The sequence below is a fragment of the Schistocerca cancellata genome, chromosome 4 (genome assembly GCF_023864275.1).
Source record: "Schistocerca cancellata isolate TAMUIC-IGC-003103 chromosome 4, iqSchCanc2.1, whole genome shotgun sequence".
Taxonomy (NCBI): domain Eukaryota; kingdom Metazoa; phylum Arthropoda; class Insecta; order Orthoptera; family Acrididae; genus Schistocerca; species Schistocerca cancellata.
Window position 1 is genome coordinate 796,826,247 of NC_064629.1, and position 16,697 is coordinate 796,842,943.

The 16,697-nt window shown below is 38.4% G+C and overlaps 1 protein-coding gene across 8 annotated transcripts in view; it reads left to right on the plus strand.

Moving 5' to 3' along the window:
* The window catches only part of LOC126184779 (coiled-coil domain-containing protein 77-like), a 215,301-nt gene that overhangs the window by 197,359 nt on the left and 1,245 nt on the right, over positions 1 to 16,697 (plus strand). For 7 of the 8 annotated variants that reach the window (XM_049927338.1, XM_049927337.1, XM_049927343.1 and 4 more), the window contains one exon: positions 10,834 to 10,947. In XM_049927338.1, coding sequence (XP_049783295.1) covers positions 10,834 to 10,947 — 114 coding nt within the window. Of the gene's footprint in view, positions 1 to 10,833; positions 10,948 to 14,981; positions 15,134 to 16,697 lie in introns of all 8 variants that reach the window. The other variant, XM_049927340.1, reaches the window with a different exon arrangement.

The window sequence follows — 16,697 nt, forward strand, 5'->3', positions numbered from 1 at the left end:
AATATGCATTTCTCACTATCAGGTCATCCCATAAAAGCAACTGGCAGCATTACCTGAGAGTATCACAGTTCTACACTGTACCAGCTGGTGGTCAGGTCCATGCCTTACTTACTTGTTCATCACATGATCAGTAGAGTTGTGCCTCGATAAGGGTTAAGGTTCATAGGACTATAATAAGAAAATGATCATGTTTTGATGTTTCTTGAATGCTAATGTGAGAGTTACATTGTGATGTAATGCTACCTGGCAGTTTGTTATTTACAGGCATGTATGACGACAATGATGTTTCGTAAATGCATAAATAATGCAGCTGATTCTGCAATATTTGTGGTAAAGTGACATTTGTTTGAAGGAAGTTTTCAGTTGTGTTGCTAATAAAAACAATTTCTTTTATTTTGTATATAAAGTAAAGGGACTCAGATAAAAAATGGGCACTACACATTTGCTGCACTAGTATTCCCCAAACTTCAATGTATGGATAAATGAAAAAAAAATGCATTGTATGTCATTTGAAGTGCTGATAATTTGGAGGGATTCCATCAATCACCTGTATATTGTGTTCTGTTGACATCTACACATTGGCGGCACCATTTGCAATAGTACCGCGAGCATAGGCACTGGTCCAACAAGAAGTGGGGTCGTGTGCTTTTCTCGCATGAGAACAGATTCAGTCTGAATAGTGATTTTTGATGTACCCTCATGTGACAAGAGGTGGAAATGCAGATACACCCAGGAGCATTGTCGAATATGATGGTTTTGGTGGTTGAGGTGTTATGGTGTGGGGAGACAGAACATTGTATGGGCATACTGTCTTCCATATCTTTGAACATGGTACATTCACTGGGATGGTACACTTACCTGCCAGTGTTATTTTCAGGGGAACATTCTGCCCTGATTTCATTTTTATGGATGGCAATGTGCAGCCGCATTGAACTGTACAAGTGGAGGAGCTCTTGGTATGAGAAGGTATTTGATGTTTGGTTTGGCCTGCCCATTCCCCTGACTGAAATCCCATCAAGCATGTATGGGATGCTTGGAGAGATGTATTGCAGCACATTCACATCCACATGCACCAATAACCATCCAGCAGTTGTCAACTGCGCTGGTGGAATAATGTTATGCCTTACCACAAGAACTGCTTACCAACCTTGTGACCAGCATGGTAGCATGTGGCAGAGCCTTTATGGTGCTCACATACTCTATTAACAACTACACCCAGCTTTTTGTAATGTCCAAGTGACCACCATGAATCGCAATGACTTCAGTGTGATTAGTGTCTTTGAATAAAAGTATCATTTCTGTTCACATCATATATTTCTTCCATTTACTTTCTCTACTATACTGTGACAGTTCTTCCTATATACAGCTCAATTTCCATTGAGCTATGTTACTTGACAGTGACATATCATGCAAAAGTTACTTTTGTCCTTAAATTTGCACACCAGTGTACTTACAGTGTCACTTAAAGGATTCCCAGTGTTACTTAAAGGACTGAGATCATATTAGTGGATGAAGAGTGTCACTGACAAGGTTTCCACTTGTGTGCTGCTAGTATCTTTTACATTTTCACCCACATCGAGGTTAAAATTTATATTCTGGCATACAGTTTTATAACTTATATTGAAAAGTCAGTATATTTGCTTTGGATAACTCTACAGATTTTTCTTACATTTGAAACACACTCCAAACTATTAAAACTGTTAAATATGAATTTCAGCTGAGATGCCGTATACAACTGATCTGTTGTTGGAACACTGCACTCGTCACACAGTAGTATTCCAGTCCAACCACAGTGTTCTAAACCAGTGATATGGAGAAGAGGATATCACAAAACTGTGCTCCCAGTGTATCATTATACTTCTTTCTATGTAAAAGTGCCTTCTGTGTGTATTACATCAAACGAAACCACACATACACATTAACATTCTGACAATGCTGATGCCTGGGCTTTTATTAACAGTATAACATCAGCTGCCACACTAGAACAGCATCTTTTCATGGCTGAGGTGGGAAAACAGTCTTGTTTCTTGATAATACATTTCTCTTTCTTGATACAAGGCAAAACATAACTATTTTTCAGAAGTCTTCTGTTTATTACTTTGCTTGTTTCCTTCTAAAGAACAAAAATTTATCTACTGTTGGTGAAAAAATTCGATGTCTAACATCTGATTTTACTTAGTTAAAAATTTAATTATGTGTTGTTGAAAACAGATTTCCTAAAAACATAAGCCTTTCTATCTTGCCGTTACTTTTTTGGCACTTCTCCTTAAGTTTCATTTTCTGCGCACAAGCTTTCCCTATTAAGTTCAGACACTGTAACTCTGTTCTGGACATACAGCTATCAGTTGGTTGTTTCTGTGTTCTAAATCTTCCAGATATTCCCTTCTTTTGAGGAATTGCACTACCAGTGTTGCATTCATTTGTTGTAGGATCTCTCTCTCTCATTTTCAGGAGACTAATTATCTAGCTTTTCAAGTGTGCATTTCTTTGTTTGTGTTGTCAGTAACCTCCCTGATTTGTTTGGAGGTACAACATTTACATTGGAAGCTCCAGTGCTTGCACACTTATTGCTATTGAAACTGGGAACATATACTGATATATTTACAGATTTTGCTATTGATAGATTAAGTAGTCTTCCCCATAAATTATGAACATAATCTATCTGGCAGGATACCTTAGATTCAGAACATGGCATTCACCCAAGGCATTGTGTGTTGTGACATCCACTGTGTTGGTACCACATAAACATGTTTTGTGGCACTTCATCCAGACAGCAATGAAAAATTCATGTGAGAAAGTTGGCACATGCCCCTGCCATTTTGGGTACTATTGATGAAATAGGGGGCAGTATTTGTACTGCCAAGCATCCCCCAAAAGACATTAAATCTCCATTAATGCTGATGTCTCACCTGTCTAAGCCATCATGGGTTTTTTTTAGAAAGAAATATTCATTGATAAAAAGAATGTCAGAGTAATAGTTCCGGCTGGTGGTGATTAACTGCTGTACTTACTGACAAAAATCATTCCCATGCAGTACTTGGCATAAGTGTATATGAGAAGGATGAAATGGGTGGCATGTTAAAATGCAATGTACACTTATTTTAGGAATGCCAATACCTTGTTCAATCTGTAGTGTGCTCATTTAGGATCATTACAACAAAAGCAAGAATGGTAACTTTGGTGCCTTTGTCTGTGAGAATTATTTGGTTCTTGTTTTGCCTTGAGTTGTAACTTCCCTTTTCCTGAAGTGTCGTAAGATGATAAAACATCTGTCAAGAAGGTGGGTTCTTGTCAGGATACCACTCTCTGCAGAGTTCCTCTTCACATGTAGCATTATGTCACCTTTAACCATGATAAAAGAAAAAGTACTGATTATGCAGTTTTCAATCAAGGACTGCCTTTACTATAGACACCATATTGTTTAAAAGTCCTACAGTACTGTACTGTATGTACCCATATTGTAAATAAGAAAACTTTATTGTAATTACAGTCCTACTAACTTACATTCTCCACAGATGAGTAGCATTTCTACCTTCTTCTGTTGGTGTTCTCTGTACTCACAGAAACCTTCAACTGAAGCAGGTGACTGAATCACTGTTGTGCATTTTCCTTGCGTTTCTGTTTGTTTATCATCAGCTCCACCAAGTGGGAAAGTTACATTGTCCAAGGCATCTGCAATGTATCCTAGTACAGGAGAGTCAAAGTCTATTTTGTATTATATTTTTATAATATCATGTTTACATGAATGGTACAATTTGATATGTTTTTGAACAGCTCTTGAGGAGAAGAAGTGGACTACGGAATAAAAATTATATTGTGCTATTTAAATAAGGTGTACTGCTGTTCATATCTACATAACAAACAAAGTTAAAAGAAAGGCTGTTGGTGAAAGTCCCCCTGATAGCTAAACAACATTTGCTTGATACTTTTTTTTTTTACAAAAAGTTATTTCAAGTGGTTAAGATAAATGGGACACACTGTATATTGATATCAGCAGCTAGTGGAATGGATGAGGCGATGGATTCTTCTTCCAAATGGAAAAATTCAGTCTAGTGGTGATATCCTTGTTTGCAGAATATTTATGAAGCAAATTACAATCACTGGTACATTTGTCATTGTTCACCACAGGCAAAGAATACGGGAGCCTCGTGGCGGATAATGTGCACCCACTTACTTGCCTAAAACAAGGAGATCTCCGCACTCATTAATACAATTCACCATTGCATTACATCCAAATTTCAAACTGGCATCCTTTTGTTGTAGAATCTTAGAACATATTCTGAATCCTAACATAATGAAGCATGTCAGACAAAATTACCTTGTATGTGCCAACCAGCATGGATTCTGAAAACATTGCTCATGTGACACCCAACTCTCACTTTTCTCACATTAAATATTGGAAGCCACGGATCAAGGCAAGCAGATAGGTGCAGCAAAAAGTATTTGACTCAGTACCATATCTACACTTGTTATCAAAAATACAGACACATGGGGTTTCGAGCAAAATTTGTGACTCGATTTAGGACTTTTTGGTAGGGAAGATGCAGAAAGCTACACTGGATGGAGAGTCATAGACAGATGTAGAAGTAATTGCATGTGTGTGCCACGGACTATTCATGTAGGATCATAATGACCTTGTGGACAGTTCTAATAGTATCCTCAGACTTTTTGCAGATGATGTATCTCATGCACATCTACATGAATACTATGCAAATCACACTTAAGTGTCCGGCAGAGGGTTCATCAAACCACTTTCACAATAATTCTCAATTATGCCACTCTCGAACAGTGCACAAAATAAAGTAACATCTATATCTTTCAATGAGAGCAATAATTGCCACTGTTTATTATGATGATCATTTATCCCTGTGTGGTTGGCGCCAACAAAGCATTTTCACGTTTGGAGGAGAAAGTTGGTGATTGAAATTTCGTGAAAAGATTTGCAACGAGAAATGCCGTTATTTTAATGATGTCCCCCCCAAATCCTGTATAATGACCATGACACTCTTTCCCCTATTTCTCGATATACAATACATGCTGCCCTTCTTTGAACTTTCTTGATGTATTTCATTAACCCTGTCTGGTAAGGATCCCACACCACCCAGCAGTACGTCAAAAGAGGACAGACAAGCATAGTGTAGGCAGTCTCTTTAGTAGATCTGTTGCATCTTCTAAGTGTTTTGTCAATAATACACAGTCTTTGGTTTGCCTTCGTGAGGTAACAGGCGAGTTATGGCACCCTGGAAATATTCTAAGTTCGGAGTTGGCGTGGCCGCGCTGGAGCCTCTCGGTGTGCCGCGGCTCACTGGCAGCCGCACAACGGCCGGACCACATAGTCCATCAGCCGCATGGCTGGGAATTCCATGGTGATGCAGTGTCGATGAAGGAGATATACCGGGTGTGCCAAAGATAGTGGACTTTGTGAAGCCTTAATGGCAGACATTTCACAGTTTGTATAGAAATTAATAGTAGCCAGATGAATCATGATACCTCAAAAAGAAAAATGTACATTACCATTATTTGCTTGATTATTCTGATGGTGTAATCAGATTTACAATATCTTTATTAGTTTAAAGTTTAGCATCTGACAATAAATTATACAAGTAACAAACAGAAACGGATTTCCAAAACTTAAATGGTTCATCCGATTTTGTCAAGCAAACCTGTCTTTAGAAAGCTATTAGAGTAAACCTAAATTGGTATAAATTATAGGCATGTAACTTGAATAGCATATGAGTTATTGGAGGTCAAAGTGGCCGATTACTATCGATCGCGTGAGGCCATAAGTACTCCACAGTTCCACGAAAAAACGGTAGAAACACGCTTATAAATATATTTGTTTGTCTATGTCTTTGTTTATATTCGATATATACTATTCATGAAGAAATTGGTTAAATGTTTGCTGTGTTTTAGAAAGCACAGAGGCATTAGGCTTCTGGCCTACTTTTGCTTGCTATTCCTTTGATATATGTTTATTTAATTTGTTTATGTAGTTAATAATGTGTGTTAGAGAGTGTTTATGGTCCAGCCGTAGGAATATTTATTTAATTTCAAGTTATTTAAATGTATATCCAATATTTCGAATGTGTTTCATTATGTTTGTGTGGGTGCATTGGCTTGAAGACATGGCACGAGCACTCTAGCCAATGACAGCGCTCGTGAATGGGGAGACTGGATGGAAGTGAGAGAAGAGTTCGGGAGAGTACGGCACAGGATACGGGAGGTGCTGGATGTGATGGACACACGGTCATGGGGAAAGATTTGGACAGTGGAGCAGTTTGCGTGCGGTTGCGAGAAAAAGAAATACTTCGGCGTGCCACCTTGTGCTCTTGTGTGATTTCCGTAGCTTCTGCAGTGAAGACGTAGTATGCGTTTAGAAGTGAATATCTCATGAGCTATGTTGTTGTTCATAACTAATTACGTGAAGCAGGAATCTATGTTTCCCTGTTATTCAGCTAATATTTTATTTAATTGCTGGACCATTGGCACCAACAAGTGTTTTGCAGAAATATACCGCATTCTTATAAGTACCTCTACTATCGTACTCATCATTTAAAGTCGTTAAGATAGTACCTGCAGATTTTATTTAATTGCAGTCTTTCATTTATAAATTTCTACAATACATTCGCAATTGCCGAGTGATAGGAACCTTCGACCATTCGATTCACGTGTATATTCATATTGTATATTGTAGATTCAACAGTATTTGGCTTATAATGTGACAACTACATATCCCAACCCCTAGACAACAAAACCAGCCAAAACTTTTAATATTTCAACATTGAGTCAGAGGGTACATAGTTGAGGGCCACACAACACCACATCATTTCATTTTTCTATTTGAAAGCCTGCATCCTTCCCACAACGTTTTCTTTGTGTTGTGTCCAGTTTAAGTTAATTATTTCCAGTTTAAGTTATCTACAATGTAATATTACCTGAACGAAGGTGCACAAATATTCAGGCAGATATTGACAAGATTTCAGATGGTGCGAAGATTGGCAAATTGCTTTAAACGTTCAAAAATGTAAAATTGTGCACTTCACAAAATGAAAAACAAAGTATCCTGTGACTATCATATCAGTAGGTCATGGTTGGAATGGGTGAACTCATACAGATACCTGGTAGTAACAATTTGTAGGGATATTAAATTGAGCTATCACATAGGCTCAGTCGTATGTAAAACAGGTGGGACACTGCAGTTCATTGTTAGGATACTAGGGAAGTGCAATCATTCTACAAAGGAGACTGTATACAAAACACTTGTGCAACCCATCTTGGAATATTGCTCAAGTGCGTGGGACTTGTACCAAGTAGGACTGACTGCAGATATTGAATGGATACAAAGGAGGACAACAGGAATGGTCACAGGTTTGCTCAGCCCATGGAATGGCATCAGGAAGATACTGAAAGAACTGAACTAGCAGGTGTGCAGAGATAGGCGCAAACTATCTTTTGAATCCCTACTTAGAAAATTTCTGGTACCAACTTTAAGTGACAAATCTAGGAATATGTTACAAACTCCCCTGCTCCCATAGGGATTACGAAGACAAGATTATACTAATTACAGCACACACAAACACATTTAATCAATCAGTCTTCCCAGGCTTCATGTGTGAATGGAATGGGGAAAGTCCAGTAATTGGTACAATGGCATGTACCCTGTGCCGTGTACTTCACAGTGATCTGCAGAGTATAGATGTAGATGAACGTAGTTGTAGATGTTGAATCGCCTTTTTACTGGTGTGAATATACATGTCTGGGTGCCTAACTGCATTGTACCTTACTCCTTTTGAGCATGTACATCTTCCTGGCACCTGTTTAAACAATTCAGAATATTAACAACCACCTCACAGTATATTTATTCACTGGTGAAATATGTTGTTACATTTTGAAAGTAAGAGAGAGATTAATTAATAAAATAAAAACAACTAAACTCCTCCCGAAGAGGCCATGAAGGCCCAACGGACCGACCGACTGCCGTCTCATCCTTAGCCCATAGGCATCACTGGATGCGGATATGGAGGGGCATGTGGTCAGTACACTGCTCTCCTGGCCGTATGTCAGTTTCAGAGACCAGAGCCGCTACTTCTTAATCAAATAGCTCCTCAGTTTGCCTCACAAGGGCTGAGTACACCCCGCTTGCCAACAGCACTCGGCAGACCGGATGGTCACCCATCCAAGTGCTAGCCCAGTCCGACAGCACTTAACTTCGGTGATCTGACGGGAATCAGTGTTACCACTGCAGCAAGGCCATTGGCTAATTAATAAAATATGTCAAAGAAAATATACACTTCCCTTTAGTGAATGTAATTACATCACAGAAAGGGATTAAATACACAGCTATAAAACTCTGAAAATTCTTCAGCAGTTTTCTTAAGGAAGAAAGTGCCTTACAGAAACATAAGTGTTCTCAAGTGTAGATTCTTTTTATCAACTCATTCTGTACAACAGAGAAATTCCTGAACAGAAATAAGTAGTCAGTTAAAAACCCAGAGATGGCCAGTATGCATCCATATCCAGAGTGGGATAATTCCATACTTAATTCTTTGTGATAAGTCCCAAAAGAAAGGTGGGGTTAATGAAATAAAATGTTGGAGCATCATTTGTGGAGATCTAATCTGTGCTTACAGGAGAATGTCATGCACTGGAATTTATAATTGGATAGTAAAGATGACATCTGTTCCAAATATCTCACTTTGTGATGCACACCACTTCAAAATTATTGTTTTGAAACATGACTGTAGATACGTGTTGCCACAAATGGGACCATTTCTAAGCCTTACCAAACTGAAAATATGCTTTCCTCCTAGTTCTAGTGTGCCAGACATAACACAAAAATAAATGATTATCAGTGGTTACGTACATATTCGTTGTAATGAAATTCATGTGGGTGATAATGTGTGTTTAATATTTTTGCCTTAAGTTTCTTTGTTACTTTGCATTTGTTACTTACATGTTTATTGTAATGAAACTCATATGGGTGATGATGATGTTTAATATTTTCTATCAAATTTATTGTCTTAAGTTTCTTGGTATTCTTTAGAACTGCACCAATTAATTTTCAGGGTTGTTTCTAAATCCTGCTTTACTTTTTTTATATACACTTTTATCTAAAATGTGGCTTGACTGCATTCCATCCCATCCTTACAGTACCAACTTGTGCAAATAAAACAAAGGAAGTAAGGAGGTAAGATTGGGTTTAATGTGTGAGCAAAACAAGTCCCTGTTGGAAGAAAAGAAAGATATTCTTTTCACAGCCTTATAGTATGCTTTTGTTCCCCATACATCTCTTATAATAAACATACTTTATATTGTGTTACATAGTATGTCAATTTAAGCTCATACAATGTCTGCTGTACAAAACTGTTCATAAGTCCTTAATGCAGTGGTTGCTATTTCAGGTATCCATATTCACATAATGACAATGACTATACAGAGTTTAATATATATTTCTTACATTTAGTATTTGATAATTTTGTTTTTGCCCAACAGACATTAATGAATGGTGTTAGCAGCCTCCCTTCTTATTTTGCTTCTGAAATCTTGTAGTCAGTAGTGTTTCACAAAACTGTTAAATGCGAACCAATGGTGTGGACACGCTCATACATCACCTCTGCATTACAGATATCATATGAGATTTTCTTCCTTACAGCAGTGGCATTCAGTATTTTCTCAGGTGGCTTTTCCTAACTACACTGGTAGTATGAATTGAGGAAAAATCAGACACAGCAATAATTCTTGAAAAACATAAAGCAGGTGACAGTAATATTTACTGCATTGTCTCAAAATGACTGCTTGCAAAACAATTGCATTACAATCTCCTTGTGCTTTTTGTTAATAAAAGACGACATCATGGTTGTAATTATGCTGTGGGTGAGAGAAAACAACTAGAATTAACCGAATTGATGGAATTGCTTCTAGGCATTTTCCAGCCAAACTACAATGGAGGACAAATGACAGATTGAAGCCACATCAAATTTGCATGGTAGTGGTTACATGGTTAAATGCTTATCATAGTGTTTTTTATAGTAAGTGGCTTCAATTTCTGACAGGAACAAGAAATTTAGCAAAGGATGGGAAAGAGTTGTGACTCAAGCCAGTGATTATTGTTAACTGTTTATTTCTTTTTAATTGACTTTACTGTGGGCATTTGATGATAAATTGCAAAGAAAGTGCAGAATTAAATACACAGTTTTGTTTCATGTGTTTAACATTATTTTACAGGACCTCTGCTTCTGGTTATATGTGCTGGACCAAGATTCAAACACAGGACCTTTGCCTTTTGTGGGCAAATGCTCTACCAACTGAGCTACCCAGCATGATTCATGACCTGTTCTCACAGCTTTACTTCTTCCAATATCTCTTCCTACCTTCTTAACTTCATATGAGTACACACTGGACTGCAGAATAAAAATTTACTCTGGATGCATCCCCCACACTGTGTCTGAGCCATGTCTCCACATTATCCTTTCTTCTGGGAGTGCTAGTCCCCCAAGTTTTGCATGAGAACTTCTATGAAGTTTGGAAGGTAGGAAACGAGGTACTGGTGGAAGTAAAACTGTGAGGACAGGTCGTGGGGTATGCTTGAGTAGCAAAATTGGTAAAGCACTTGTCCAGGAAAGGCAACAGTAATGAGTTTGAGTCTCCATTTGACACACAGTTTTAATCTGCCAGGAAGTTTCAAATCTTAGTTAACTTACTGAAGAATCCTGATGACAAGAGGGACTGGACCAAACTGTTAAAGCATCCTGCAGAATCTCAGTGCAAAAACTGCTGTACATTCACTTCTTTCAAGAATTTATATTTTTAATCCCATTATTTTGCCTTTCACAGGAGCATAGCGAGCTAGAAAAGAAGCTTAAAGCTTACAAGGACAAGTATGAAACTCTAGTGGAAGAAAACGATTGGAGTAAAAGCAATGCAGAAAGACGCCAAATTTTATTACAGGTAAACATTAATTACTTATTATTTTTTGCAGCTATATGAGCTTTTATTTTTGAGCTTCAAATCATTGAAGTTAACAGGATGCTTGTATGATTTAACCTTTGAGTTTCCAATAGGAAACTAATCACAGCATATACCTTCCACAGTTTTACTCAACTGATTAATGAACATGAAAGGTATGGGACTCATTTTGGAAAGGAGCAGTATTCAAAGCCCTATCCAGCCGTCTTGGGTCATGTTTCCTGCAATCTCCTTAAACTACTTCAGTCGAGTGCTGTGATCGTTTCTTCATAAAGACTATAGCTCCCCACCTCCCCCCCCCCCCCCTGCTCTACCCATCCATTTTCCCAAAGTTCTTATCCAACTACATTAGAGCTCCATCTTTGACATCCTTGATCTCAATGAATTGAACTCTAGCAGTCCTTTGAATGTGTCAGCTAATTTAGATATAGCTTTTAGGCAGCTGCCCACATTTTGTTAGATAATCTCTTTGTCAGTACTGCAGTGACATTTGTTATATATTCTAGAAATAATAGTATTGTAATGTGCTTTTTTATACAATAACTTCAATATAAACTAAAGATTCTTCAACACAAATCAGATTAAAAAGAAGAAATATACTGAATTGCTTGTAGATTTTCTGCAACACCCATCTCTCTCCACTCGACAGCCTCCGATAAGTTTCTGTCTTGTCAGTTTATAGAGTCATATTTATGTTGCATGCCAGTCACTCGCAGAATTCATATTGCAGGGGAGTCACACCAAGGATCGAACTCTATGCAAGATTCCCAGGAATCAGTCCTAAGCCACAGTGTAGCACTCTTCCAAGCCACTTATCTGTTAAAATTTTCTTCCAGAGGGTAACATGAGGGTGTGCTGAAAAGTAATGCCAACATTTTTATGTGAAAACTCTTAAAGCTTTTTAAATAAAACAAACATTATTAACATTCTATACCTTTATTCTTCATGTCTACATATCTGTTTCTCAACATAGTCACCCTGGTGACAAACACATTTCTTCCAGCTAAAGACCAGCTTGTTGATACCATAATTACAGAATGTTTGACTGTGTTGACAGAATCAAGACCTCACCTCTGCGTGCACTGGTTCATCACTATCAAAGTTAAGGCCTCAAAGGTGTTCTTTCAGTTTTGGAAACAGATGAAAATCAAATGGGGCCAGATCAGGACTGTGTGGAGGATGATAGGTGACAGCAGACCTAGGGCATCAGATTGTTAAAGATGTCACAGTGCTCATGTGCATCTGACATTGTCACACTGAAGCAGAGGGTGCTGCGTGTGTGGATGGTTAGAAACTCAATTACAGCACGCTATTTCTCGTGCACTGACATAGTTATGTTTCACACCGCCATTTTACAGGATCAGTTCAGAGCCCTCTAATGGCAGAGTGTTGCAACTTGCGTCAGCAAGTCACAAAAGTCGACAGAGTAATATGCATGCTTTGTTGTACCTCAACTGATATTGAGAATAGAATAAGAAATTTGGAGGCTTTACTTTTCAGCATGGCCCTGTACATATACCTCATTTGTCAGTGAGAGTGGCTGTGTGACATGGATGCGGCTTGTGGCAAGTTTCACACAGAAATAAACTAAAGGGTATATTTAAGTTCATTTATTGTGACAAGCTCTGCTGTCAAAATATTCTTGATATACTTTCCTATTTCTTTACTACACATTTCAAGAGAAACTTTTTGCATATCATACTTCTTGTTTGACATCATATATAAACTTGACAAACACCATACAGCTTCACCAGTATGCTATTTGTCAGTACCTGGACATATGTGCTATGAACACAAAAGATGTGGTTTCTCTAAGACCTAGGTGCTAACTGACGCCAGTTTGAGAAATTGTTATTAGTAGACATCATATTACCTCAGCCAGTGTGTGCCTCCTTCATGTTTCTTAATTAAAACCTGGAACATTTTGCAAAATTTATTAATTGGATGATGATTCATTAAGGGGCTTTCCCATGTGCCCTTGTTGCATTCTCTTTGTATAAATTATTACCAAACACATTAATCTGTCGGCCAGTTTGTATACTTTCTCACATAGCCTTGTCAAATATTCTTGCTGCCTGTAAACAATCTTTCCTTGAGATGATGCCCCTACACTTCCAGCCCTCAATTGGTTCATTGAATGTTACAACTGCCTGCTTACTGTCTATGAGAACAGACTTCTCTGTGGTGACTAAATGCAGCATCGTGTGCAATATCTAACTACAGAAACATAAACTGAACATTGAACTAAAAAAAATAAAAGAATTCCTAAATGTCTTAACAACTATTTCAGTATATACACTTACACTGTCATGTTCTGTGGGTTGCATATTGTCATGAAACTGAGATTCGTAATATATATTGCTCAAATGAAAGTGTACAAATCACTCAGGTGAATGCTAGTGGTAGTCTGATTGTGATAAAATTATTATTGATGCCTATAAAGTAATTAAGGAAAGGTAACATAAGATAAAATGCTTGCTTTTTATTTGGTCATAGTGGCTAATCTTAATCCATATGGGTAGAAGTGATGGAGTGATTCACTGAAGCACAAGAACTCTAAAAATAACAGCAACAAAGCAATACAGAACATTTTGGGAACAATTATTTGACACTGAAATATTGGGAGAGGAATCTGTTATGTACAATGAAAGTATGGAGTCACATGAAATCTTTCAGTATATATATTTGAAAATATGGGTTTTGTGGCATACATTTTGATATTACACACGTTCTTGTGTCAAACAGTGGAAAGTCCAGGATGGAATAACAATAATATGGAAAGGAGAAGTAGAGAAGGGTAAAGGAATGTTTACATGTGTTGACGGGATAGAAGGCATCCTTACTACTGGAGTGAGAGTAGGAAAGAAGAAAGGCAGGTGGAGGACAGGGACTAGCAAAGGTAGATGCCAGGGGGCTACAGGAAGGAAGGATATGTTGCAGAGAGAGTTTCCACCTGTACAATTCACAAAAACTGGTTTTGGTGGGAAGAATGGTACAGGTTGTGAAGCAGTCATTAAAGTAAAGCACATCATGTTGGGTGGCACATTCAGAAACTAGGTGATCCAGCTGTCTCTCAGAACAGTTTGGCAGTGACCATTTGTGCAGATGACAGCTTATTAGTAGTCATACACATGCAGGATGTGGCACATTGATTCCAGCTAAGTCTGTACATCACATGGGTGCTTTCGTAGGTGGCCCTGTCTTTGATGGGCTAGGAGATGCCTGTGATAGGACTGGAGTAGGTGGTAGTGGGGGGATGTATGGCACAGGTGTATTGTAGGGGTGTGAGCCATGAGGCAAGGGGCTTGGAGCAGGGGTAGAGTAGAGATGGGCAAGGATATTGCGTAGGTGGGGCTAGTGGCAGAGTACCACTATGGGATGGGTTGGTAGGATAGTGGGGAGGATATTTATCATTCCAGTGCACAATGAGAGGTAGTCAAAACTGTGTCAGAGAATGTGATTCACTTACTTCTGTCCTGGGTGGTACTGAGTCATAAGAGGAGTGCTGCTTTGTGGCCATTCGGGAGGACAACGGTTCAATCCCGTCTCCAACCATCCTGATTTAGGTTTTCCGTGATTTCCCTAAATCGTTTCAGGCAAATGCCGGGATCGTTCCTTTGAAAGGGCACGGCCGATTTCCTTCCCAATCCTTCCCTAACCCGAGCTTGGGCTCCGTCTCTAATGACCTCGTTGTCGACGGGACGTTAAACACAAACCACCACACATGCTTTGTGGCCAAACAGTGGGTATGTGGGAAATGGCAGGTGTGTGGGGAGACAAGGCATGGGAGATCTGTTTCTGGACAAGGTTGTGAGGGTATTTTGGTCTGTAAAGGCCTCGGGTAATTTTGGTCTGTAAAGGCCTCAGTGAGACCTTTAACATATTTGGAGAGAACTGCCCATCACTACAGATGCGATTTAGTGTGAATTGGGTAAAAGCTATCAAAGTGTTGGTATTATTGGTGGTTTAATGAAGATGGCGTTACTGATGTGGCCACTAATGTAGCTATCCTATAGGTGGAGGTTGACATCAAGGAAGGTGGCTTGTTGGGCTGTAGAAGACCATGTGAAGTGAATGGGGAAGATGATGTTGAATTTGCGGAGGAATTTGGGTCAAGTGTCCTCACTCTGTCCAAATCATAGAGAAGTCATCAGTGAATATGAACCAGGTGAGAAGTTTGGGATTCTGCCTGGCTCTGTAGGATTCTTCTAGATGGCCCATTTGCAGACGGGCCGTAGTGCCCGGAGACAACAGTGGCCATTATGTGTCAGTTGTGCTTGTGTGTGTGTGTGTGTGTGTGTGTGTGTGTGTGTGTGTGTGTGTGTGTGTGTGTGTGTGTGTTTTTCTGCTTCTGAAGAAGGATGTAGTCCAAAAACTGAAAATTTCTAGTTTCTTTTTCATTGTGTGTGTCTGTGGCTCAACACCTTTTTGTGTTGCTGGTTGCACTTTCTTTTGAATGACTCAACATTTAATGGAAGTCTCTTGCATCTTTTCATTCATTGTGTGGGAGTTAGAATATGCATTATCTCTTGTTCACAACACTGATTCAAAGCCCATCAGGTTTCATTATGATGTAGTTCTATATCCAGATGTTATGTACAGGAATTATTTAACTTTATTAGTGAAATTTGTGACTCAATTGAGGACTTTTTGGTAGGGAGGATGCAGCATGTTATCTTGGATGGAGAGTCATCATCAGATTTAGAAATAACTTCAGGTGTGTGCCAGGGAATGTGTTGAAAACCTTGCTGTTTATGTTGTATATTAATAGTAACCTCAGACTTTTACAGCTGATGCAGTTATCTGTAATGTACTATCTGAAAAATCTGCATAAATATTCAGTCAGATCTCGATAAAATTTCAAAGTAGAGCAAAGATTGGTAACTTGCTTTAAATGTTCAGAAATTTAAAATTTTGGACTTCACACACACAAAAAAAATAATTGTATCCTCTGACTACAATATCAGTGAGTCACTGTTCTACATCTACGTGGATACTCAGCAAATCATGCGCAAGTGCCTGGTAGAGGGTTCATCGAACCACCTTCACAATAATTCTCTATTTTTTCACTTTCAAACAGCATGTGAAAAAATTAACACCTATATCTTTCCGTGCGAGCTCTGATTTTCCTTATTTTTATTATGATGATTGTTTCTCCCTATGTAGATTACCATCAACAAAACATTTTTGCATTCAGAGGAGAAAGTTGATGATTGAAATTTCATGAGAAGATCCTGCAGCAACAAGAAATGCCTTTTTTTAAATTATGTCCACCATAAATCCTGTCTCATTTCCATGACACTCTCTTCACTATTTCTTGATAGTATAAAACATGCTGCTCTTCTTTCATCAGTCATATCTGGTAAGGATCCCACACCGTGCAGCTGTACTCTAAAAGAGGATGGAAAAGTGTAGTGTAGGCAATTGCTGTATTAGATCTGTTGCATCTTCTAAGTGCTCTGCCAATAAATCACAGTCTTTGGTTTGCCTTCTCCACAACATTTTTTATGTGTTTGTTCCAGTTTAGATATTTCGTAATTGTAATGCCTAGGTATTTACTTGAAAATTACAGACTTTAGATTTGATTGATTTATTATGTAACTGAAGTTTAACACATTCCTTTTACCACTCATGTGGCTAACCTCACACTTCTCACTCCTTAGGGTCAATTGCCAATTTTAACAGCAAACAGATATCTTTCCTAAATTATTTTGCAATTTGTTTGGAATTAG